The 26,295-nt window shown below is 38.4% G+C and overlaps 1 protein-coding gene across 2 annotated transcripts in view; it reads left to right on the top strand.

The window, feature by feature from the left end:
- The first annotated feature begins 295 nt into the window (after positions 1-295).
- DTWD2 (DTW domain containing 2) overlaps positions 296-26,295 on the top strand; it is a 66,251-nt gene continuing 40,251 nt past the window's right edge. The window contains exons 1-2 of one of the 2 annotated variants that reach the window (XM_068177230.1): positions 296-472; positions 24,248-24,338. In XM_068177230.1, coding sequence (XP_068033331.1) covers positions 309-472; positions 24,248-24,338 — 255 coding nt within the window. In that variant the 5' untranslated portion in view covers positions 296-308. Of the gene's footprint in view, positions 473-19,722; positions 19,755-24,247; positions 24,339-26,295 lie in introns of those variants that run through there. The other variant, XM_068177231.1, reaches the window with a different exon arrangement.

The following is a 26,295-nucleotide window of genomic DNA, read 5'->3' as shown; positions in this document are numbered from 1 at the left end:
GCTGTCAGCCCCAGCCCCGGGCCGTCGGTCGCTGTCTCTCGGCGGTGCCGGTGCCGGTGCCCGCGCGCCGGGGCGGGCCCACGGGGCTCCGCGCCACGGCCGCGTGCTGACAGCGCCCCCTGCCGGTGGCGCCCGCTGCGGCGCGCGACCTGCTCGCATTGGCACCGCCCTAGTGGGCGGGGCTCCGCCGGCGCTTCTATTGGCCGTGCCCCGGGAAGGGGGGGGTGCCGCCTCCTCACGTGAGTGGGGGCCGTGCGCTCTCCTGCCCGTTGGCGCGCCCTGGCGGTCGGCGGTCTCGCCACGCCGGCATGGAGGGCAGCGGCAACGGCGGCGGCGGGGCGGCCCCGGCCCCGGCCCCGGCCCCGGCCCCGGCCCCGGCCCCGGCCCCGGGCGAGGAGGGCGAGGGCTGCGAGGGGCTGTGGGAGCTGCCGGTGGAGCGCTGCGAGAGGCGGCCCGTGTGCGGGCGCTGCAGGTGACGCGGGCGTGGGGCCGCGGAGGTGCCGCGGGGCCGATGGGTCCCGCCCCGCTCGCCGTGAGGCGGCGCTGAGGCCCCGGGCGGGCGCGGGTCGGTGGTTCGGCGGGGACTGAGTTGCCCTCAGGGACACCCGCACAGAGCGGGTCGGTGTGAGCGGGGTCTCGCTCGCCCTGTGCGCCCTCCAGCGCCTGTGGCATCGCACAGTCACGGAACGGGTCAGGCTGGGAGGGACCGCACCGGGTCACCTGGTCCAAAGGATTGCATCCAGGTGGTTCTTGGATATCCCCAGTGACGGAGACTCCACAACCTCTCTGGACTATCTGTTCCAGACACAGTGGAGGTGTTCTTCCTCATGTTCAAGTGGAACTTCGTGTACCTCAGTTTCTGGTTGTTGCCTCTTGTTCTGAGGCCATCATGTCCTGAAAGCATGTGCACACCTCTTGTGTAGCAATAACATAACATCAATTAACTCTATTGTCCAAGGAGTCGGTAAATGTGGTGGGGAATACCTAGAGGCTCAACACACAGAGAGCGCTACACCTTTTATCTGTATGCTCACCTTTGAAAAGCAAAGGAGAAAGGGAAGATGTGTCCCCTCAGTGCCATGCAGCAGGACACATGAGGCTCAATACATCTAGGCAGTCTTTGGTGCTTTGTCAAAAAAAAAAAAAAAAAAAGAGAAACTAGCCTTACCTAACAGCTTTACAGCTAATTTTGAAATCCATTTAAGTACTGGTTAATACAGCTTGTGAATTCAGGTGTCTTTTTTAAGCAGGCAGTGACTTACGGTCTTACAGAAATACCTCACAACTTAATTTTATACTTACATATGTATGTCCCTTTAGTAAAATGAGTGCAGGTTCCTGAACTGAAATGCTTGTGCATACCTGCCAGAAAAAAAAAGTTTCTCAGCACCTATACTGAATCATCTGTTCTTGGTCATTGGTGAAACGAGTGGAAAGGCATGTAATTTTGCTAACAGTGTAGTTGCAATCTCGAAATTTCAAGTGTCAGAGTTCAGAAGCTTATTGCTGATAAGTTTCCTATATGTAAGTTGTAATAAAAAATATGTACTGTGCAAGTCATAATATTTGTAAGTGTTCACTGTTAGAAAAAGTAGTCATAAGCAATAGTTGATGCTCAAAGATGAAAACCAAGCAGGTGAGTGACACTTACCTTTTGCTGCCCTCTTTTTCACCAATGACTTTTAGCTCAAAGAACTTCTTGAGCTGGATGTGGTTCTGTATCTAATATCCCCTAGTAAATACAGGGTTTTTTTTAATGTTAATTTCTCCAGTCCCCCTTGAACCCATGTAAATTCCATGTATCAGCAACATCTGGCTAGCAAGGACACACTACAGGCCTACAAACCACAGTGGGGAAGAATTAACTTTTAGTTTGACTGTGGCTTCTACCTTCCTCCCTTGCACATATTATTCCAGGTATGAGCAAGCCAACTGGAGATTTATACCTTGGGTGATGTGTTTCTGCTTATATTTATAAGGATTCTTCCTTATCCTATAGCTGCTTAGTTTCCTAGTAACCTTTTGTGAACTCTTTTGGAAAGCCAAAGTTGATTTTTGTCAACTGCAGTGCTCTTACCCCTGTATTTATTGACTCTTTCAGAGAACTTAAATGGTTCTGAAAAGTAGGGTTTCCTTTTCCTAAAGCCATGCCAATTCTTTTCATATAAACCATGTATTTTGGTAAGGTTCTACTAACCATATTTTTATTTTTAGTTTCTGTTCACATTAGCAGGCTTCTTTGTTGAAGGTTTTTTTTTTTTTAATAGTTGCTTACTGCTCAGCATTTCTAGTCCTTACATATCAAGGAATTGGCTGAGTAAGAGTTAACCCACTGTCATCCTTACTGAGCTTTTTAATGTTGAGGTGGAGTACTGCCATTGTTGTTGTTGTTTATTTTGTTAGTGTGTTTCACAGTATCTACTGCAGGTCCTTAAATTTTGAACAGATTGTCTGATGAGTTATGTACAAAAATGGTTTCTAGGATAGGTATCTCTCTGTTTTCTTTCAGAGTAAGCATGATGCAAAGTATTTGTCCAGCTCCTCATTACCATGTAGAGTATTAAAACATCAGCTTCCTAAAGAGTTGTGGATGAATTACAGCTCCTTGTGAGGAGCATGGGAGCAATGTGCACAGACACTGAAAGAAATGCAGGGGCAGAGAAACCAGGGAGAATGAAAAGACCACAGAGCTGCTTTTTAAGAAAAAAGGAAAATGTTTGGGGTTTCTTTTTTGTGGTGGTGACAATGCAAGACTAAATTGTACATTCAGTGTATTTTTGCACTGTATCCTCTCCATGCTATTCTTCAGGATTATAGCTAAATTATGCTCTTCATTGATCATGACTTTCTGTGGCATGGCTTGGAGTTGAAGTGGGTAGTGCTGTAATTTAGGGTGCCTCGTGGGAAGCAGTATTACCCTTAACAGTATTATGTTGATTGGGGCCAGGTATATTTAATTGACTTCCTCAATTTTCTGAACTCTAGATTTTGTCATAAGGTTCCTTAATGAATGCGGTTTAGGTCTGAATTCAGTACAAAAGCATGGAAAAATGGGTTCTCTTTAGCATCATCTGGTGATTCCTCAGGGCAACTGACTTGAGGTTCTGAGTTTTTATAGAAATGACAAGACAGCTGATTGACAACTTGCTAACAAGTGCTCAGTCAGTCAAGATGTGAAATAGAAATGTGGGTGTAAGGTAGATAAGTTTTCATTTTGGATAATGTGAATGTTCACTTGTGTGTCCTGAAGGAGCAGGATGTTTCTAAGTGTTACGTGTTTGAGACTTCCTATTGCCGGTGGCGGTGGTGGGGAAAATATTAGCATTTGCAATAGCTTATGGGGGAGAATTTGAATGAAATAATGTAATACAATTTTACCTTTTGAAGGTGTTGTGTGTGTAAGTACTAGTTTAAGAAAAAAGTTTAAAATGACCCTGCTTATGATTGGTGTTTGAGATGGCAAGCAGCTGATGCAAATGAGGTATGTGCAGTTGACTGTTTTATTCTTGAGGAAAGAATTTAATACATAGTCTGTCTGCCAAAACTTGCTTTCAGAAGTTAAAGCCCCACACCCAAACATTTATTTAGGAGAATAGGCTTAATATAGTTTCCAAGTTGCTATTAGCTTGAAAAAATGAAGTAATGTAGGACAGCAATTTTATTTTGTGGTGTGATGCTGATAGTAATTTAACATTTTGAAATTGTGAACTTCTGTGGGTCAGATTTCAGTGTTTTCTAGATACATGGTGTTCTATTAGGGAAAAAGCCTTTTAGTAGTACAAGAGTCATGAATACACAATTGACTTCTTGCTACAAATCTTGACTGTACATATGGAAAATTCCATTGTTATGGGAGAACTTCTGGGTAATATTTTCAGGAGAAATTATGACTTTAAACTTTGAGTATTACCTATCATCTCTGAACATTGCTAGGTCTCATGTAGGCCATCACAAATACCCACTGATAACAGTCCTCTATATTTGCAAGACGGGTTTATGTTGTAAAGTTAGGTTAACAACAGCTGGTATTTTCTCAGTTCTGCTATTATATATGCTGCACTGCTGTACATGTATTTCAAGGGTGGGGGGCAAGAAAAAAGAGTAACATTAATCTGTTAATATAAGTACCCCCTTTGCCTATAACTAAAATAATTACAGTGAATTTGAGTGCTGTGAGGGCTCTTGATAGTATTGATAATTCAATGATGACTTGTGATGACATGGTGCTGCTTCATATTTTGAGGAAAAATGTAGTGTTCTTATATAAATGCCACATATTTATTAATAATTTTGTTATGTCATATAAAGGCTGAGTCTGAAGAAGTAATTGGGCTTTCTTCAGCACAATAAATATATGCATTTGCTTTATAGCACGCTGTTATGGTATTTAGTTGCAAACATGAATTTTTGAAGTTTGAGTAACAATTGCAGAAAGTGAAATAAGCATGCTTTAAGTATTTTAGCCATGGCTGTTGCAAGAAAATAGCTTTGTAGCCTTTTATTATTTGTACTTTGGGATGATTTTTTTCCAATTGGCATGTTTTTGTTATTGCTGTGTGGAGATGAATACCCACTTCCTATGAGGACATAATTGTCAATTACCACCCTAACAGTCTGACATACTCATCTGGGACTGTAGCCTGGTCACTCTGTCATGTCAACATCGCTGACATCACAGAATCTTACATACAGAATGGGTGAGGTTGGCAGGGACCTCTTGAGATCATCTTGGGTCCAGGCCCCTGCTGAAGCAGGATCAGCTAGACCAGATTGCCCAGGATTGTGTCCAGCTGGGTTTTGAGTATCTCCAAGGATGGAGACTCCACAACTGCTCTGGGAATTTCTTCAATGTTTGACTCCATCTGTGTTCAGATGGAGTTTCATAGTTTACCTGTGTGTTTTGCCTCTTGCCCTGATAGTGGGTGCTGTTGAGAAGAGCCTGACTTCATTCCCTCCTGTCAGTCATTTATACACAGGCATAATGTCCTCCTTAGCCTTCTCTTTTCCAGGACAAAGAGTCCAACTTCTCAGCCTCTTCTTATACAAAAACATCCCTTAGTCATCTTTAACTGTGTGCTGGACCTACTCCAATTGTTATGTTCAGGGAAGCCCAGATCTGGACCCAACACTCCAGACATGTCCTTAGTAGTGCTGAGTAGAGAGGACGGATCACATCTTCTGACCTCCAAGCAGCAGTGTTAAATGCAGCCCAGTTTGCTGTTGATGGCCTTTGTGTCAAGGGCAAGGACAGTTTGCTGGCTCATGATTAGCCTCTCTGCTAGTTTCTTCTCTACAGAGCTGTTTTCCAGCTAGCTCTTTGGTTCCAAAGGATGTATTGGTGCCTGAGGCCGATCTTCTTTCTATGCAGGGCTTTGCATTTACCTGTGTTGAAACTTCATGCGGTTCCTTCTAGCTCATTTCTCCAGTCTGTAGAGGTCTGTCCTGCCAGAGGCCAGTATTCCCAGATAGGGTTCTTTTAGATGTGCACTGTCCATCCTAAGTTACCAGAAGGGAATGCATGAGTTGAACCCAGCTAAAACTCATTGCTCTTTTTGAAGTTCATTTTGTGTTTGTTCAGCTTTTGTACTATGCTAAGCCATGTAAATAATTCTTCTATGCTGGTCTGGCTGGGTCAAAAAGATAATTGTCTCTATTGGTTTTCTTGGGGTCAGGAAGATAATTGCCTCTATTGATTTTCTTGGTGGAGGCCATTTACACAAGTAGTTGATCCTCAGAAGTTTATCTAAAGCAAAGGCCACCCTCCAGTCCCTTTGTATTGAAATAAGTCCAGCTTCCTTTGTGATGGCCAGGGTGACTTCCTACATTTTTTCTGAACTTTTTTCTTGAAAGAGTTATTTTATCATCAGTCAGACCTCTGGATGGCCAGACTGCCATGTACTAGCCACTCCTGTCAGCTGTGAGCTTTCTAAGGGTATGATCTGTCCCAGCATACAGGTCAATGATGAAGAGGTTAAATGGTGGTAGCCCCAGTATAAGTGTCTGGAGTACTCCGCTAGCAGCTTGTCTCCACCTGGACTTTATCCCACTGGCCATGCCCTTAGCACCCGGCTGTTGAGCCAGTTCTTTTCACTGTCAGTTTATCCAGGTGAAACTTTATCAGATTGTCTAGGAGGGTGAGACACTGTCAGAAGAAGTATCAAAGCTGAGGTGAACAACATCTACTGCTTTCCCCTCATCCACCAAGGTACTCACCTCACTATAGAGGGCCATCAAGTTGATTAAATGGAATTTCCCCTTTGTAGATCCATCTGACTACTCTCAATACCCTTTTTTCTTTTGTTTGTTTAGAAATGGTTTCCAGGAGGAATTTTTCTACTGTCTTCCCAGGGGTTGATGTAAGGTACTGACCTGTACTTTCCTGGACCTTCTTGCAGAGAGGAGTGATATTTGATTTCTTTCAGACTTCAGCAACCTCTCTTGTTATCTGGAGATCATCAAAACTGTCCAAGAAGGATCCAAGAAGGATCCACTGCATGGCAAGGCTGAACGATGGCAGCAGCACCACTGTGATTCCCCTGCAGCTCATGGTGAAGACCACTGTGAGGCAGGCTGTCCACCCACAGCCCATGGAGATCTGTGGTGGAGCAGAGCTCCATCTGCAGCTCTTGGAGAGCCCCACAGCAGAGCAGGTGGATGCCCAAAGGAGGCTGTGATCCTGTGGGAAGCATGGCTTCCCACAGTAGACTCCTGGCAGGACCTGCGGACCCATAGGGCAAGGAACCTGCATGGGAGCAGGTTTGTTGGCAGGACTTGAGACCCCATGGAAGGGATCCACACTGTTTCCAGTTCATTAAAAACTGCAGCCAGGGGAAGGAGTCATGTTGGAGAAGTCCGTGGAGGGCTGTCTCCTGTGGGAAGGGATGCTGGATCAGGGGAAGACTGTGAAGAGTCCTCCCCTTGCAGAGAAAGGAGTAGCAGAGACAGTGTGTGATGAAGTGACAACACTATTGAGGGTAGAGAAGCTGGGAGCAAAGTTGAGCCACGGAAGAAGGGAAGGGTGGGGGAAGGTGTTCTTAGGATTTGTGTTTTGTTCTTGTTGTCCTACTCTGATTAATAATAAACTCATTTCCCTAAGTTGAGTCTTCACCTCCTATGGTAGTTGGTGAGTAATTTCTCCCTGTCCTTGTCTCATCCCATGAGTCTTTTGTGATATTTTCTCCCCCTGTTAAACTGACAGAAGTGCTAGAGGCTTTGGTGGGCATGTGGCACCTATCCAGGGTCAACCCACCACTGATAGTAAAGAGGCAATGGTGAATATGAGATCTGTCAGAAGAGCACAAATAGCTGGTAATAAAGTTTTGTTCTGAGGCAGAAACTGCTAGAGATAGTAATCTTTCGTTAAGCATGAATCTGTCTTTACAGTTCTTAATCACAGTCAAAGGTTATGTTATGGAGATGCTATGTAGTGTAGTTTATGTGGCTATCTCTAGAGTGTCTGCAGCATCAGCGTTTGCTGAGAAAGATATTTTGGTAAGTAGTAGTATTTAGCAGATAACAGAGCATGTGTGAAAAGTGATTATGTTGATGAAATTAAGTCTTATATTTGCTTTAAGATTTTTGTAGAAGGACTTTGGAAGTGGCACACCTCCAGTCTGAGGCCTGGGAAGAGGGGATTGCCTAGAAGGGAAGAACTGGAGAGAGGAACTAAGTTATTTAAAGGTGTCTTCAGGTGTTGCTTCTAATAGAAGAGCAAGTAAATTGTTCTTTGTGTTCCAGTATAGCTGAAGGAATCAGAAATTACTTATCTCTTAATAGATTTTTGGCCTATGAACTGAATTTTCTTTCTTGTGCCTTTTTCATTTATTACTTTTCAACAAATATGGTGCCTTTGCAATTCTATTGTATCCTTGTGTTGACCCAGTAATTGTTTGCATAGGTTTTCCAAAGTGTTGTCCAGACCTGGGGACATAATAACTGGAATGAGGCTTTTGTAAGCTAATTTTAACACAGAAAAGCCTGATAAAATGTTTGAGGCCCTTTCACCTATAGGTTGTATTTCTTGAAAAAATAGCTAGAAGTATTTGTCAAAGATTTCTTATCTCCTTACCATTAATGTATTGTATGTGTTTATTCCCAACATTCAGTGGATTTATATAAATAAGGAATTCATTAGGGTAGATGAATATTTTTGTTTCTGTAAATGTGGTTATATAGGCAGCTGAGAAGGTAAGAGAGGCCTGGGTGTCAGGTGTCTGACCCTTCTCTGGAGCTTTGGCAGCCCTGTAGCCAAAGTGAATTGCAAGACAGACTCTGCTGCCATGACCGTATTTTTTGGTTACTTGATTTATGTTTTCTTAGCCAGCTTGAAAGCATTTTCATGTGTGTTTGCATTGAGAGAGACGGAGCACTGCACTTAGAGAGCTAGAAGGTGAGTTAAGTTCTTAAGCAAGAAAGTGTTAGTGTTCTTCTCATTAAGAGAAGAACATTTCTGAATGGTTTTACAGCAGATTGCAGATTATTTTATCAATAAGTGCCTATTTTTGCAACAGCAGAAAGTTATTTTAAAAACTGAAAATTTATTTCAGCATTAAGTGGTTATGTTGATTTTCCTGTCACTGGAGAAGCAGAGATATTTATGCCATAATATATCAACTCTTCTGAAGAGGCTAAGGAATTTGAATAGGGCTGGGGGCGTGAATAGCAAAAGTATACAAATAAAAATTTTCTTCCATTCAAGAATTACCCTTTTTGCTTGATAGGCACAAATGTCTTTTAAGTTTTTTATTTATTTTCAATAGAAGATGCTCAAGGAGATTTGAGGAATGTTAAGAGAAGGTCTTGAAGTTGTGCACTTGGTAGTAAAAAAGATGCAGAATTTACCAACGACAAATTAAGATGTAACTTGTTTGAAATTGATCAACTACAATATATGTAATCTGTACTACATTTCAAGAAGAATAGCTAAAGGTAAGTGGAAAAATTATCAAGCATTAGATAGGAAGTTCAGTGCCTTTTATAATCTTAATGTGCTTCTGGTAATGACTGCTTAAAGCATTCTGCTTTAAATGACTGTAGTTTGCTCACTAAATTCTGTATCTTCTCTTGGCTAGAATTATAAATATCAAGCTAAACATTGGGGGTTTTTTTTCTGTTTTTAGCGGTTACTGTATATGCAGTAGTTTCTTGTGCTGCTGTTTCTTTGGTCTGTATTATCCATAAAGAGTGGTGCCACAGCTGTTGCTGAATTAAAGATTTTGTGACTTCATTGTTACTTATTTGTGCTACACTAATTTCAAAGGCATTTATTAATTTAATACTATATTGTGATCAGATAATGAGAAGAGACCTTTTTAGGCTGCTGGTTTTGTGCTTCAGCTGACTCGGTTAGCATACTTTTTGATCTATTGGCATTAAAAAGGGAAAAAGAATATGTCAGGCTGGCCACATAAGGTCTGTGGATAACTCAAGGTTAATAGGAGCACTCCCAAAGACAAGAACTGCATCAGAGTATAATCTTGTTAGTTAAAACAATGTAATATGTTTGATTGGCATCTCTTCTGTAATTTGACCAAATACACCTTTTCCTTGGGGATGGTAGTATATTGTAAAAGAGGTCAAAAATGTTTCGACATTGATCAAGCCTTCCCAGTTTAATTGTAAGGAATACTAAAAAATACCAGTGGTTATTTTTCTTGATTTGCTTTTGATTTTTGTAAACACAGCACAAAGTAAAAACCTAGAAAAATATGAATTTTACTTTCCAGTCTGTGGGGGTTACTAAAGTAGCTGAAGACTGTTATGCATATACCCAAATAAGAGTTGGTTTAAGTGCAGCAAATCCAAGTGCAGTTGGTTTAAGTGCAGCAAGTGATTTTTCATGTAATTTCTGGGGTTTACTTCTGATATTGGCATACGTAAATTTCAGTTGCAGTGTTATCTCTTTTGAGGGTAGCCCGCCCTGACATATCCCAGAGTTATTTATTATGTAATGTACTCCAGAGCTTGTCTGAGCACCCTGTGACTAATTGGTCTTAATTCAGTCAGATTCTTTTCAATTACCTATTGTTTGTTTTTTCTTTTTTTTTTTTTTTCTTTTTTACGTTTTCCCTCAGTTTGAGGTTTGTTTTTAAAAAAGTTTTCCTGTCATTTCAGGTGCATCACTCAAACCTTCTTCCTTTGTTGAAACAGTATGTCTAGAATTTCTTAGAATTTATTTTTCTTCTGAGTAGTCTGAGAATGATTTATCAGAGTCATCTGACTTCTTCCACCTGATTTTTTTCTGATTTCTTTTATTGATAATTTTTTTTGGTTTGTTTTCCCTTTCAGCTGTGATAATTGTTTGTTGGAGTGTCATTCCACCCCCCGATCTCCCATTCACTTTTATCCTTTGCAATGCACCTGTGTGTCCCTTTCTCATTTTTTAAAAGTCAAATAGTGTTCTGAACACTGGATTCAGTTTGCACTTGGCACTTTTATAGCTTTAACAGAATTGTATTTTTGCTTCACAAGCTCTGTTTTTCATCAAAATCTGTATTGCTTTTTGTTTGGCATAAATAATCTCTGTTCAAACTCCTGTATCTGTTGGCCTAGTAGTTGTCTCTGTTGTTACTAGAAGCATACCTGTCTTTTGGCTTGCAAGACATAGTCAACAGATGTTTTTTTCCTCCGTCTTTCTACATACAATTTCTGAGTTACACGAATTATGCCTATGATGTATGATACAAATTTTTTTTGAATTATTGAACTCAGTTCCTAAATCTGTTTAGCATGTCAATATGGAAGACTGCAGACAGTCTCTAACATAAGATTTTTATTTAATCTCAAATTTAGTTTCATGGAAATGTTCAGCTGTATTAGTTATATGAAGGGGTATGTGTCCTTACAGTACTTAATTTTTGTTTTCCTGTGAACATGTAAAGAAAATGGACCAAACGAGTTCTGGAGGCCTCATCCTATGGCTCTTCTGGCACAAAGTAGTAGATAGTAGGTAATCTATGCTGTAAAGTTAACATGAATTTTAACCTAGTGAATAGTCAAATACTTACTGTGGCTTATCTTTGTTTCTTTCTACATATATTCCTTAGTTTTTAAATATTAATAATTTATAGTACAATTTTCTGAGAACTTTTTCCTTTTTTACCCTTTTTTAAGCAGTCAATCAACTGTTGTCCAAAAGGCAAAAAATATTAAATAAAATTGACTATGCATGCATCCTACATTTGGAAAGAGCGCCTTTTAATGCACACTTTTATGTGAATTGACAATATCAGCTTATTCAGCCTTACAAGGTTTATTATAAAATACTTTTATTTTCTTATGATATCAGGGAATTGGCATTGTTGACTGTATTTCTGTTTAGCACTTTAGCACTTCTATTTATTCCAAAGTCTGGTTTACTGAAATTGAAAGTAGGCAAATTGTGCACTAGGAAGGGAATAAGTGGGTTAAATTGGAATGAATATGAAATGTTCAGGAATTCAATATTTTGATGCTTTTGTCAGATAATGGAAAGAAAATACTCCTTATCTAAAAACCTCTGAGGAAATCTACTGCCAGAAAAGTGAATTAGAGATAAGGCTAGTTTTGTTAACAATGGATTATATTCTTAAAAGCTGTGAAATGGTAAATCAAGACAGTGGTATTTTATAAAAAAGGAAGATCTGTAAAAAGGTGATTCAGAGGTTCTTAGAGTTTGCTATGTATGTGAAACAGTAGTGGTCCAATTCAATTTTATAATGTATGGAACTTGTTTTTCCTGGTATTTTTGAACTCAGTATTACACTTAAGCAATTTAGGAACAAGCCACCTTTCTCCCCTCACCCTTGATTTATTAGAATTGTTGGTTAGAAACTTCAGAATTTCTCCTTGGGCTGTAAAATCATTATAGTTTAAATTTATCTTGTTTTTAATAGAAGGTCTTGTTAATTGTACTTTCTAGTAGGAAATTTCTTCATTAAAATACCAAAGATAGATCAATGAATTCCAATTGTGCTAATTCTTCTGGAGATCTAAGTCAAATTCTCCTTGAGCATCAAAGTTCTTTTAAAAATCCTAATGCATGGAAAGCAGGCAGCTAATACAGTGTATTAAGTTGATTTTAAGTGCCTTTTAGAATATGTCACCTCCAAGTAGGTTAAAAAATAACCCTTAGTGTACACCAAGCCCACTTACACGTATGGCTGCTTCATGCCTTACAAAAGCAAACAGGGATGCTGATGAATATGTGCTTTAAACTCAAGTGGTTTTAAAGAGATGCTTCAGTAATGTATGTCTTTGGTGTTTATAATGGTGCAGTGGATATAATCTCTAAAAATCTATGAAATTGGTTATGCTTTAATATAATTCTGTTCTGAGCCACTGCTTTCATTTAGTATTCAGTTCACGTTGGCAAATGCAGATTTTGTAACTGTTGGGAGAGGAGTCAGGAAGAAATTTAGTAGGGGCGCTATTAGAGAACTAGTGAAGTCATGTACCACTAAAACAAATGTGAGTAGGGGACAAATGGAAGAGTAGCACGCCCTGCTTCGATAGACTGGTTAATGGATTTAACTGTATCTAGCCATGATGACAGGTTCTGGGTCTGGAGTAGGGGGTGGTTATGTTTGTCTGAATTTAAGAATATTAAGGGAGTGTTTGAGAGCTTTCTACGAAAGTCAAGCTGGAAAGATACAGACTAGGTAATAGGTTTATAAAATAAACAAAATAAAGAGAGCCTCCCGGTCTGTTGAACTCAAGCAATCTGCAGTTCAAAGTAGGAGAGGTCTTTGTGGGGGTTTATGCTACAGGCAGAGCTATTGAACATGGTCCCAGTACCCAGGTGGGCAGGGTGGAAGGCGTGGGCAGCCAGCTTGCAGGTGACAGCCATGTGGAGGGAGCAATTGCTGTACTGCAGGAGGTTAGAGCTGCCGCTCAGAGAGACACTGACAACTGCCTAGTCATGAGGAACTTCAGGAAATGCAGCACATTTGAAGCTCAGTTTCCAGGGCTAAATGAGCCCTGGTATCACTATCAGCCTGTGTTCTGGCATGCAAGGGAACTACTCCGCAGCAGAGATGGGCAGCAGGGCAAGCGTGGGCCGGCAGCATCTCCTGGTGGGAGAAGAGGCCTTGTCCTGTCAGTTTCAATCAGAGTGTAGCTGTGTTTCAGCTTCACAAAAAACGAATAAACTTTCTGGGAGTGGTTAAATGCTAGAGCTGGTTGCCTGGTGAGAATCTGGTAGGCTAACATCAGTTGGCTCAAAGCCTTTGAAATTATGCTTGCTTTGAGTCCAAAGCTGTCCAACTTTGAATTATTTTATGAGTCTGTTTATAGCTTTTTACTGCTGTGCTCTGTTTAATACCAGTGGCCTCTCAGACCATGATACTTTTATGAGCGTAAAATTAACTATTAACTGTTGTGTTCCTTCTTATTCCTGTCAGCTTCTTAATGAGGTACTCAAGTGCAGTCTAACCTCGTTTTTTTTTGTTAACTTTTATAAGCATGCTTGCTAAATATATACTGTACTAGTAATAAAACTAGTGTTTTCAAGTTACACAAGAAAGTTGCATTCATGCAACAGACTTCTAACTTTGTTATTTACAAGAAAGCATTATTGTGGGGTATTTTTTCCTAGGACCTGAAGCCCGTAAAGCACCTTGAGGGGTAAAAATCAATGTGGTTCTGAGGTTTGATGTGGTGACTGCTGTATTAAGCATTAAAAAGCATTTGTGCTGAATTGTTTGTTTATCTTAAAAAAGGATCATCCAGTATCCGGAAGATGCTTTAGAATGGCTTAATGAATTTGATGCCTAATTAAACAAAAGAAATATTCTATATTCTGTAAAAATCAACATATTTTAAAGAAATAACTGTTTTAAAATACATTTTTTTTTGCATTATATCAGGAAATGGACTGACTGCTTTTTAATAAGATAGATGCTAGATCAGAATCAGTGTATTTGACAGAAGTGCTGCTCTTCAGAAAAAGGACACTAGAGCGCAGTATAGCATTTAGAGTGCTCTCACAGCTAAGTGGCATCCGGAAGTCTGAGCAGAACATTGCACATAGCCTTTTTGGTATTGTTTTACATTGTTGAGTTATACTGAAGTTTTCTGAGTGTCTAAACACAGCTCCATTCTTCTACCATCTATGGCAGAAATTAATATTATACTGGAATACTTTAACTGAATATTCTATTTCATATTTAAGCATTTTCCCCATACAGGTTGTCATATGAAGCTCCAATAAATGTATTTTTGCTTGCATTCAGTTGAAGATAGACTGCAGAATCTTTCTTTTAATAGGAATGTGTAGTCTTTAAAGGAGTTTTGTCTGATAGACGTTGTCTACTTTCATGTTAATGCTAAATATAATCTAGGAAGGGAATTCTGCTGTGTGCTCTGTCTTACCATATTAAATTATAACAATTCCTTCATGTAATAGGGTTTTAAAAAAGTTTTTAAAAGAAATAAAGGTTAAATTCATAGCTGGAAGTAACAGGATATAGCATTGCTGTGTGGATTAAGAGACATAAGAATTTAGCTGTTTTAACTTCTGAGATATGTGTGGGCACTGATCCTGTTTTCATTAAAAATCAATGACAGAATTCCCATGACTTCATTTGGTGCAGAAGTGGGTTTTTAATTTAACTCCCTTTTTTCATCTGCTTGTTTCAAACTAGGACTCAGACTTGGTTTTGTTATTAAAAAATAAAGTATATGTTTCAATAGGTTCTGTGTTTAAAATACTATATTCGATAAGATGAAGTTGCATGAGAGACCTAAGTTTCAAATGTGAAATTACCTATTCCTTTTGTGGAGATAGAAAGGGCGGTTTTATTGAAACTTGGTCAACATATTTTGAAGATACTGTTGCTCATGCAATTCACACTTAAAACTGAAAAAACCCCATAAACTGGGACTTAGTGTTAGAAGTTTTTATTCTTGCCGGATAGATTTTTGCAATGTTACCCTTAATGAAAAATTGTAACCATCCTTTTTTGATCAATAGACAAGAAAGAACAACAGTGCAGTAAGATTTTAGGTAAATTTAACTTGAGATATGTAGACTGCATTTACACAGCTTCAGTTGCTGTTTGAACCCCTCACTGCACCTGGAATGTTCTGTCAGTGGCTCCTGTTAACAGTGTCTTAATCTCAGCTTCAACTGTCTCACTGCAGTTTTAGTTATGAACCTTTATTACACATGGGATGCTAAAGAACCTGTGTTCCCTCACACCAAGCTACCAGACTGAGAAGAGGGAGAGTCAGCCACAGTTTCTGAGAGTAATGTGTGGAGAGGCTCTTTGTGTAGGCATGCAAAGGACTACCAAGCCTACCAGACCCAAGATGATGGTGCTGTATTGTTGGAAATGTTTTCTTTTTTTCTTTTTAAATTTTTTTCCTCTTTCTTGCTTGGATTGGTGGGTTCCTCTCTTCCTTGGGAAATTCAGGACTTTTTAATGAGATGTTTTGGTTACACAGTCTTTCTGCTTTGTCTTTTCTTGTGGTAGCATCTGAGCTTGTGAAACAGATTGGGAATTATAAGCTGGCGATGTAAGACTTGAGTTTAACTTCTTAATGTCTCAATGGCACACTTTAAATGCCATTATTGCTTCACCTTCTTCAACAAATGTAAAGCTCTGCTAGCTGTTTGGCATCAAGCTTGTCAGGGTGCCAGGTATTTTGCCAGACTGTAGAGCCAAGATGCGTGAAAATGTCAACAATCTCAGGCTCATTAGTTTTCGGCTTTCCTGGCCTTTCTGTAATGACTGCAGTGCTGCATAAGCTAAATAATATTTTATTTATTTACTCCTATTAGTTCCAGTGGAAACCACAGCCAACTTTAATGTAAACAGTTAAGCTGTTGAAAGAATGTTCTCCTATTGATTAGTTAATTTAAGTTATTTACAAAGAAAGCTGCCTGCCAAAGTCTGCTTCCTTGTTACGAGTTCCGAAAATGATAGTGTGGGTATTTTGTTTTTTTTTCTTCTTTGCATCTTTTGTCTTCTAAAGCACTAGAAGATACTTGTTGTACTGGATATGTTTTGATTAGGCTTGTAAAGCTGCCATGAACATACCAGGCTGGGAAAAAAAAATCCCCAAACTAACTCATTTGTCATTTATTTATGATTTAATTGGTCAGGCAGAAAGGTTATTTGCCTTGGGAAATGGACACATGAGAACACAGCACAATTTAAAAGCCTTTAATAAGGTTTGTGCTGCCTTTGTCAACATTTTTGAAATATATTGACTTTTGTCTGTATACTTTCAGCATAAAAATATACAAAAGAGTGCTTATTAAGGATAGCATACCCTACAGGGGTCATACACATCCTGTACTAAAGAATCTGCTAATTTTGTTGGGTAACCTGTTGATTCCTATTGTAATGTCAAAGTCTAAAGTAAATGTCAAAATTAACTTAAAATTCTTCCAGTATAATTACATGTCACTGTAGTGTTATAAACTTCTCCATAAAAGCCACTTCACCCATAATTGGTAATTCTCTAGATACTACGTCTTCAATATGTGCTGCTGCTACTACTACTGATAATGAGGATAAAAGCTCTTGTACTATTTACTTCATGTTGAAAACCATTGTGAAAAATATGGTAATGCAAAATAGAAGTTCAAAATGATACATAAGCTACCAGACACTTGGAAGGAAAGATGCTTTTCTTCATTAATTTTAGATTTTTTTTTACAAATACACATTTTCTAAAGAGAAATGTATGTATGTATATATGTATGTTTATTTGCCTAATTTTTGAAGAACTGCACTAACTGATGCAATTTTCAAAAAAACAGGAAGGTTTTCTTTAATGAGAACTCAGAGCTTGTCATGAACCAAGTGACTGGTTCTGTCTCTTACTTCTGGAAAGTTGCCTTTTTAGTCCAGTTTTAGTCTTAAATCTAGGAAAATAATATCCTGTAATCTTTGTAGGTAGGGCTTCTGAAATATGTTGCTACTGTTGTTCAAATCTAGAGCAGTTGAACTTTGACTGAAAATCATTACAAGCTGATTGTTGTTTGGTGCTGAAGATGAAATGAGTTGGTGATGTAAATCCTGTTTCTAGCAGCTGGTTGTCAACAGCTGAAAACTTAGCTGTTTTTGAGATATATTTGTTGCTTTTTTTTCCCCCAGTAAGATCTCAGGTCATGATCCCTGAAATATATTGGGTTGCTCTGAAATAAATGTTAGAATGAAACCACATATAGTCTCTACTCTTGTTTTCAACACTTACATTGCTGAGCTTTATGTTCTCTTGCTGAATGTAGGAGCTGGATAATGGTCTATTGCTTCTTTTTTTTTTTTTTTTTAAATAGAGATTTGTGCCAGTAAACCATAATCAGAGCAAGTGGGTTAAACATGAGGTTCTGTGGTGGAGAGCTAAACAATGAATAACAGGTACCTGGGGATCATCATAAATACTGGGCACCTGTAGAGTGATATTTCTGGCTGATAGGAATAGTGGTTTTGTGATTTTCTGAACTAAAAAGCGTATCTTCATGCTGTAGTAACTTTTGATAATGGACAGCTTTTTATTGCTGTGAATTTCTCCCCCTGCCCATTATGTGATGTAACATAATGTTAATGAATGTAATAGGTAATATATGTAAATAGGTGTATTCCTTGATGCCTCTGTGAATTAACTACTTTATTCTTTATTCAGGTTTACTGAAGTCCAGTGCTCTGGGCAGAGGTGCAAGATTGTTTCGAATTTACAAGAAAGCAAAGTTTTCAAATTGATTGACTATGATGGAAAAACAGAAAGAGGGGCAAGGGGTCTATCTTCTCACCATACCATGTATGAATACCAACTCTTAGCAGTTCTCCTGCTCCTACATAGAATCTGAGAAATCTGCAAGAAATTTCCTAAGTGCTAGGAAATAGTTCTGTGATCTCCCAGCTGCTCACTAGTAATAACTCTGTTGAGAGGCAGGGAGCTCTGTCTCCAGGTCCCCTTCTGAACCTCTTTCTGTACCTCTTCTCTGAAGTATCTCTGCCTCCTCCCATTGCCTTTTCCCATTGCTGTATCTCTTGACCGCATTGCTCTAGTGGGATTCTAGGTCCATCCAAAGGCAGTTTTTGTCTAAAACTACTGCATTGTTTTTTGAATGCCTCTTTACTCTGTGACCAAGTTTGCTGAGTTGATAGTACCTTGTGGCAAGAACAGATGTAATGTTTTATCAACTGTACAACTATGAGGAAAGCGCTTTGGAAATAAACTTGTTGAATACAATGGTAGCCTCTATTTAATTGGTCGATTTTATGGTCTTGTTGGTTTGGAAGTTTGTGATACTGCCTTAAATGTGTTCTGGTACAAAATGCTAAGTTTAATCTGGCATATTTTAGTGAATTTAATATTTAGTACTGCAAAGCCTTTTCTTGGAGCTAGATAGAAAAGTCTTGGAACCTGTACCAGAATATATTACAGGTTTAAAGTGTAAAAGGAGCAAGATCTAGAAGTTAAGAGATAAAATTAGGCTTAAATTAGATTTGAGGGATAAATTCTTTGCTGTGAGGGTAGTGAGGTGCTGGAACAGTTGTTCCAGAGGAGCATCTCTACAAGCGTTCACGGCCAGAACAGGGCTTTGAGCAACCTGATCCTGAAAGGTGTCCCTGACTGTGTCTGGGGAGTTGGAATGAGATGATCTCAAAAATCTTTTCCAACTCAGGCCATTCTGCTGTTGATCCATTGAGTGTTGATCTAAGTGAGTGTTTCAAGGAGGATGCTTATTTTTTTCCCGGCTGGTACTCTGGAGCAGTAAAAGGACGAAGCTGATAGTGATATGGTATTATATGAAGTCCTGACATTCAAACTCGGGGGCCTCAAGCTCTTTAGCACAATGAACATTTGATGTGCATTGGAAAATGATCTGCAAAATGAAGAGACACCAAAGGACACCATAGCTCTCTCATGATAGCATGAGAGCTGTGGTAGAACTTTTCATATGAATTAGAACAAGTATTCTAGATTTCAGATCAGCTGAGTTAGTTTATTTCTGTGTTCTGTTGCTTAAAGTTGCTGTCTTTATTGTGTTGAAAAGGTTACAAAAGCTTTTGTGCAGGATAACTACATTTTCTTTAAATAGTTACCTTTTTACACCTGAAGGCAAATCATTTGCAGAATAGATTATTTATATTGTTGGGTAACATATAAACAATTTTTTCCATTATTGCATGTAGTAATTTCTTTGAACAAAAGATTTCACTGTGATTTGTATTAGATACTTTTCCTGTGCATACACATTTAAGTGAATGTTTTTACTTTGGGAACAGAAGTATGTTCCATTAAATTCACTGGTTACACCATTAAAAGACTAAAGTGCTGAAACAAAACCAACCCATACACCTGCTTTATTTATTTATAACTTCTTGTGGGAAGCAAAATTATAGCAATATGCTTTTTTTTTTTTTTAAATTTCTTTTTCCTTTCTTCTTTGCCAGGAAGCTGGTGTTACACAGATTATCAAGTGGAAAAGGAAGTCCTCTATTATTTTTCTTGATACTTCTTTCACCTGTGTTTCTGATACTGTGTTTTATGTGGCTATTGACTCTAATGAAGTTTGTAAGGATTTAATTTTACATTTTTATGCCTCATGACCAGTGACTTTTTAATTTTTTTAAAAGAGTTGGAAGGAAGAAATGGGAGCTGGAACACAATAAAGTCAGAGTATGGATCTTCAGTGCCTGATTTTTCTCAGGAAACCCCATTAAAAATAAGGCTTGAAATGTTGCTTGAGTAAAGAATGTCCAAAATAAGCCTAGAAGAAACCCAGACAGTGCTGATGACATGACAAATTACTCCAGGTATTTTTGATCTAGCTTCTTAAGCACTCAGAGTGCACACCAGATGTTTGTGTAGTGTCATAAAAATGTTCTGTGTTTAATTATTAGTAACACTTTACAACTGATCTGCATTTCTGAGAACTGCCTGGTATTAAACTGCTGTTTTCACAGGATTATTTATTGAAAGTTTGTACTATTAAATGTTACATCATATTAACTTCAGACAGTGTTTTTTTTCTAATTGTTGGGTTAGGATTGTTTCTTCCTAAATGCATAAGTTTATACATATCTATGTATAAGATCTACTTATCTATGTATAATCCACTCTTTCTTTTATGTTCCCTCTATAGCTGTAGTGGTTAAGGTGGAGAATGCAAAATGTTTTCTGAAATCAATTTTTAGTTTGTGTTTGTCCTTTAACATAAAAGTAGCAAAAATAGCATTAGTTTTCAAATTTTTAAAAATTAATGGGTTTCTCCTTTTAAACTTCCAACCCTCCCCCCACCCCCCAGCTTTGTAAAACTCCCGAATGTTGTTTTAATACATGGGAGTAATGGACTTGTGTCAGTATAAAACAAACATAAAAGCGTTAGTAGTATAAAACAAACATATGGTAACTTGTGGCTTTTGTTCAGATTTCTCAGGTGGGTTTTGACCTTGAAACCATTGGTGTTTTAACAAAAACATTAGAGAAATCTAATTTACTTGAAGCAGCCATTTCTGTGTTGGTAGGCATGTTTTTTTGAAAATGCAGTCTGTGGCCTGACCTTGGCAATATGTGTTGGAACATGAACATGTTGCTACAAGTGTTAGTAGTTAATAAACATCAGCTTCTTCCTTATTTTAATATTGGAAGCATTGTTTCTAGAACATGTGCTTGGCACACTTAACCTCTGTATGTTTACATAGAAACGTCTACAAATGCTGAGCATAAATCTGCAGCTCTTAGTTTTTGCTTACTCTGGGTTTAAATCCTTGAATAACTTTCCTGTTGTTTTCTGAGTATGGGTATATGAGTACACTCACTTGCATTCACAGAATGATGCTTGTTCTCAGAAGAAGCCCTTTGACATGTAGCAAGGTAAAGTTCTGGAGCAAGTTGCAGTAAAATAATACAGAGACTTGGAAAGAGCTCCAGAATTAGCTCACTGTTTTCCAGACTATGGCATATTTACTTTTGGAGTATCTCTGCCCAGAAACTAGTAATCACACTAAACCTGATACCACAGTCCCCTGTCCAGATTCAGTTCTACTGGGAAAATAGACTTAATGTTATTCTGATTATCATTAGTTGTGGTATAAATAATGGAAAGAAAGCTATGAGGTCAGTACATGTACATGGCTGTCTTTTTCATATGGAACATTCTTGCGAGATACGGAATTTTTTTCTTTTTTCTTTTAGCCATGCCGTTGTGATACGTTACTTCATCATAATTTTTTAGGCTAGAAAAGCTGTATTGAAAAACAGGTAGGAATCCACTGGGTATCTCTGCACTGTGCTGAAATCGCATACAGGAGAATAATACAACAAAAATTATCCTCTGTAAAATCCTAATCTCAACCCACAAACCTTTTCCTTAATATTCTGAACACTACCGCTCCTGCCTAGAGCTGATTGCTCATTTGATTTCCAGAAATGAGAAAAAGATGATGTTCAGTGTTAAAGAAGTTCCTGGTGCTGCTTCTTTTCTGTAATATCAGCTGTGTATGTAGGGCAAGAATAAAACAGCAGCTTTAAACAAAAGAAAAAGACTAAATGCCTTTTCTGACTAGGTGGCCTTTCTCAGAGCAAAGGCAACTTTTATGGGGGTGGAACAAAACTTGGTTTGTTCTGCAGTGCTTCCTGTCCCACAGATATTGACTGGTAATGTTGGTTTCACGAATGAATAATGTTGGGGTTTTTTTGTCTCACAAATAACTGTTAGGTTCCGAAGTAAAATTACAGAAGTAACTCTTGTGCCCTCATGGTGGGGTTGTAAAAGTATGTATTCAACATAATTAGGTACCTAATTGAGTGCTTAAAGTGCTTAAGTGATGTATATGCATATATAAGTAATTAAATTACATTGGGAAATTCTTTATTTATCACAGTCTGTGCTGTGCTCCCTACAGATCAAATTATAGGCAGAATTTCTTTTGCAGCTAGTTGAAAATACTTAGTTTCCAAGTAATTTCCTTATTTTTGTTTGGGTTTGTTGATTTTTTTTTTCTGTGAGGTTAACAAAGCTTAAAAAGCTATCTGTGAAAAATCCAAACCAGTGTGGAAAATAGAAAAAGCATATACCAAAGGGAGACTTGAAAATAAGTTATGTCTAATGAAATTTGTTATAATTAAACACCCTGAGGTCAGAAATCACTGGAAGTTCTTTTGTGTGCTTATGAGAGGTAATGAACAGTGTAGCTCATGCGATTGAAGTCAACAGCTAAATGTTCTGGAACAGCTTGCTTTAGTAGATTTTCATGCCTTCATCTCTCTTCAGCAGAAAATGCTATAATGGGAAGACCTTTAACAACTTATCTTGTAAGTGAAACCAGCTATTGGAGTGAACCAGCTCTTGGGGAGAAACCAAGGAGTCACACTGTGTATACACACCTGAGTTTCTGATAAACCTGATGATCAAAAAGAGAATGAACTTTGACTTAACAATCAGGGCACAGGCAAAAATCAATCTTCACAGTATTTGCTGCTTCTAGGTTGTTATCAAAACAAATTTTTGTTTAAATTACTCACATCTGAGAACATTTGGGAAAAAGATAAAGGTATTGCACTAGAGAATAACCCATCAGACCCGGAAGTGAGGTTATTTTCAGTTAATTTGCAATGAAGGTCCCTTGGGTAGCCCACTTAATGGTTAGGTTACTGAGTACTTAATTTTAGGCCCGATGCTTGGCCATTAATACAGCAGAATATGCCAAATTTATGCTGCATTAGCAAAAAGAAAATGCCAATACTAGAAGGAAAAACAGACAGCAGGCTGCTGGAATGGTACACCAGAAGAGTGTATCAGAATAATTTCCAGTTTGTCATTAGGTTGATGTATTGTGTGTGAGCCTTTTTGTTTAAATTTTTAACATTTATTTTTGTGGTGCTTATTTTGAGAAGTACCAATTTCTTGTTTTGCATCAACATTCTCCCCATTCTCACTTTGTATTGTGACTAGTATTGGTATATCCTGTGGAGAAGGGAATAGCCTCTGTGCCTCAGTAGCTGGGGCTTGAAGTACAGGTTTTAAATTAGCACAGTCAACTGATAAAGAGGAGCATATCAGTTCTTACTACCTTTTTATAATGCTGCCATTTACTATTAAATAGTATGGGGAGCAGTTATACTGGTGTGGATCACTGTAACATTATTTACTCCACCTGTCTGGGTGCATGCTCTTGTGAGTGAGCAAATTCATTCCCTGTCAGCCTTGTCTTGAATTTAATCTGAACCTGTCTTCAGAATTCCCTTCTTTGAATCACATCTGCTGCAGTGATTCATTGCTTACTGTCTCTCCTGTGTGGTCAATGTATGAACTGTTAACAGTAAAGGTTACAAGGAGAGTGCAGGTGAAATTGTGCTCCAAGTCCCTATCACTGCTGAAAATACTGACTTTATATGTTTTAAGTGTATAGAGTTTTGTTTGCAGAGATGGTGTGATTTTAATTGATGAATACATGTAGCAGTTTCACTGTTAAGAAAATTCTTCATTTTCCTGAGTAGTTGAATAATCTATGCAAAGAGCTAGAGTGACATCTGTCTATGCATGTGCACGTGAATGCGTTTTTTTCTGGAATGACAGTTCAATTTCTCTGTGAGAATCTTCAAGCTTACTTCTTTGCTTCTGTTTATTCTTGATCATCCACCACATCAGTTTCATACTAAGCATAAGTTAATTTCTTTAGACACTGTTCTTCAGCTAGTAATTTCAACAGCTTGAGATAGTACACTAAAGAATTTTAAATAATTTTTTTTCTGACTTAGATTAGATGTTCCTAATAAGGATTTTCTGTTTTCATTCTATAAGTCTGCTACATATTTCAGTATAGATGGAATTATAAAAAATTAAAGTACAGCATGTCTGGGTTTTCATGTGTGTATACTTCTAAAATGTTACATTCTAATCAATCATTATAATTATTATATAAATTGTGTTGTATATCCTATAATAGCTCATCATATTGTTGAAACAAACTTGTTAGGAAAGCACAAACAGACTTGCCTAATAAGGATATGGATACTAATAGGCTGCTCAACTTGAAGATGACAGAATAATTTTTAGAGTGCTGTAACCCTAACCAAACCACAGGAAGTGTCTGAAAACTGTTCTCAAAATGCTGTTTCAATGAAAGCCTTGCCTCTTTATTTTTGGAAGTGAAAGGAGTTTCAAACTTAAAATTACATGAGGTTTAATACAATGGTTAGGGGAAGTTCTTAGGGAATGTGATGCGTATTTGTGCAATGTAGTTATATCTTCTTTCATAAACTGCTGATTATTTTTATTGTTTTCTCACTCCCTTTTGCCGTGTAGCCGTCCTCAGAAGGTGTGTTTGTGTCCTTTCCTGCCTGTACATCCACTAAAGGTCTCCACCTGCTTGTATATAATTCAGCATCCAGCAGAGGTGAGTAAGGCTATGTAACTATGGGACTTGAGCTCTAATCCTAATGCAGCAAATGGTGGGCAGGAGGAAACAGCTGTGCTGTCAGTTCATTGTCCTGCTTCAACCCCAGCCATCAGCTGAGTACCATGCAGTGCCACAGTACTTGCCCCTCTGCCAGATGGGATGGGGATGAGAAGCAGAGGGAGAAAATGTAAAACTTTCTGTGAGAGAGATAAAAGCAGTTTAATAAGTTAAACAAAGTGAAATACAGGAGTAGTAGCTCTGCTACTATTAATAGTAGCAAGTGATGCATGATACAGTGCTTACCACCTGCTGATGCCCAGCCCATCCCTGAGCAGCAGTTGGCAGGTCCTGACCATCCACAGTTTAAATACTGGGCATGATATTCTATGTGTGAAATAACCATGTTTAGCCAGTTCAAGTCGTCTGACCTGGACATGCTCCCTCAATATTTCTTGTGCAACTCCTCACTGGCAGAGCCTGAGACACTTGAAAGTCCTTGGCTTAGATAAACACTACTTAATGTACTGATATTTTTGTTGCTGCTATCAACATTATTCTCATCCTGGATCCGAAACACAGTATTGTATCAGTTGCTGGAAAAAAAATTAATTCCATCCCAGCCAAAACCAGGGTAATCATATAATGATTTTTTTCCTTTTAAACTTCATGACTGAATGCCAGTTCATCTGAGTTGCTGTATTTGTTCAGTTCTTCTGAATTACTGTATCTTCTGAAATCACACCATATTTCTGTAATGCCATGCATGTATCTCAACTGTGTAGTCCTACTGGAATTGACATCTACTTATCTTTGTACAAATTGCACAAATGAAATAGCAGTATTAGAAAGTAACACTAAATAAAATAAAGGCACATGGGTGTGATTTGTGGGGTATCCTGTACAAGGCAGGAGTTGGACTTGATGATCCTCATGGGTCCCTTCCAACTCAGCATATTCTGTGATTCTGTGAACACAGTGTCTCACAGAGGTGCTTAGAGTTGATTCATGGAGAAATGTATTTTGATTACAGCAGTGGTCTTTTATTGATGTTAGTGTTCTATTAAAAATGTGAATTAAGCTGTCCATCTTAGTGATGACTATTTCCCCAAAGTAAAACTACAGTTCAGCTTTAGAACAGTATGTTTTGGTTTACCAATAGGAATACATACATTGATGTTTTTCTCTTTGGTTAACAGTGGAGGTGGATTATAAGGTGTTTAGAAATTGTACCACAGTTACACAGATCTGGGTAAATGGTGGATCTGCAAATTAGACTGTAGAATTCAGAAAACTGTACTCTCATGGTCCAGCTGTTTGCTTGACATCACACAGCTGCTCAGTCAACATACAAAGAGTTACTTCCTGAAGGAATTTAAGCAGAACTCAAAAATATCAAATTTTATAAAAAGTCTTCTCTCACAGGGAAATAAAACAGAAGCCATGACATGTTTGGGCCCTAAATGGGAAAACTGATTTTTAATGGACTGTGTATAATAGAAATACTCTTCCACATTACTTCCTTTTTCAAAAGTACCTAAATATACACTGAAGTCACTTGCTGGGAAAAAGAAGTTTAAAAATATGCCAGAGATACTGAATTGGCATTTAATTGTGTTGAATTTCCTGTTCATGGTGGAGAGTATTAGAAAAAGACTGAGGTTTTTCTGGATTTATACAGCATTCTTGTGTCTGTCTGGAAGGCTATCTACAATTTTTTATTATTTAGCAACCAGAACAGCTGTCTGTTACAATGGGATGCAAGTTTTCCATTACTCTATATTACATAATGATAATTCATAAAATAAACTATCATTGGAAGACCACTATGGAAACTGTCCAACTATATGAGGGCCCTTGGCTTATCAGAGATAAGTCCTATTAAATAGTAGGAAGCTAAGAACATCATCCAGTGATCTTTGGAACTGGTCACAGGTGGTGCTTTTGACTACATAAC

This window comes from Anomalospiza imberbis, chromosome Z (assembly GCF_031753505.1).
Source record: "Anomalospiza imberbis isolate Cuckoo-Finch-1a 21T00152 chromosome Z, ASM3175350v1, whole genome shotgun sequence".
Classification (NCBI taxonomy): Eukaryota; Metazoa; Chordata; class Aves; order Passeriformes; family Viduidae; genus Anomalospiza; species Anomalospiza imberbis.
The sequence above is the reverse complement of the archived record's forward strand: the minus strand, read 5'-3'. Positions and strand labels throughout refer to the sequence as shown.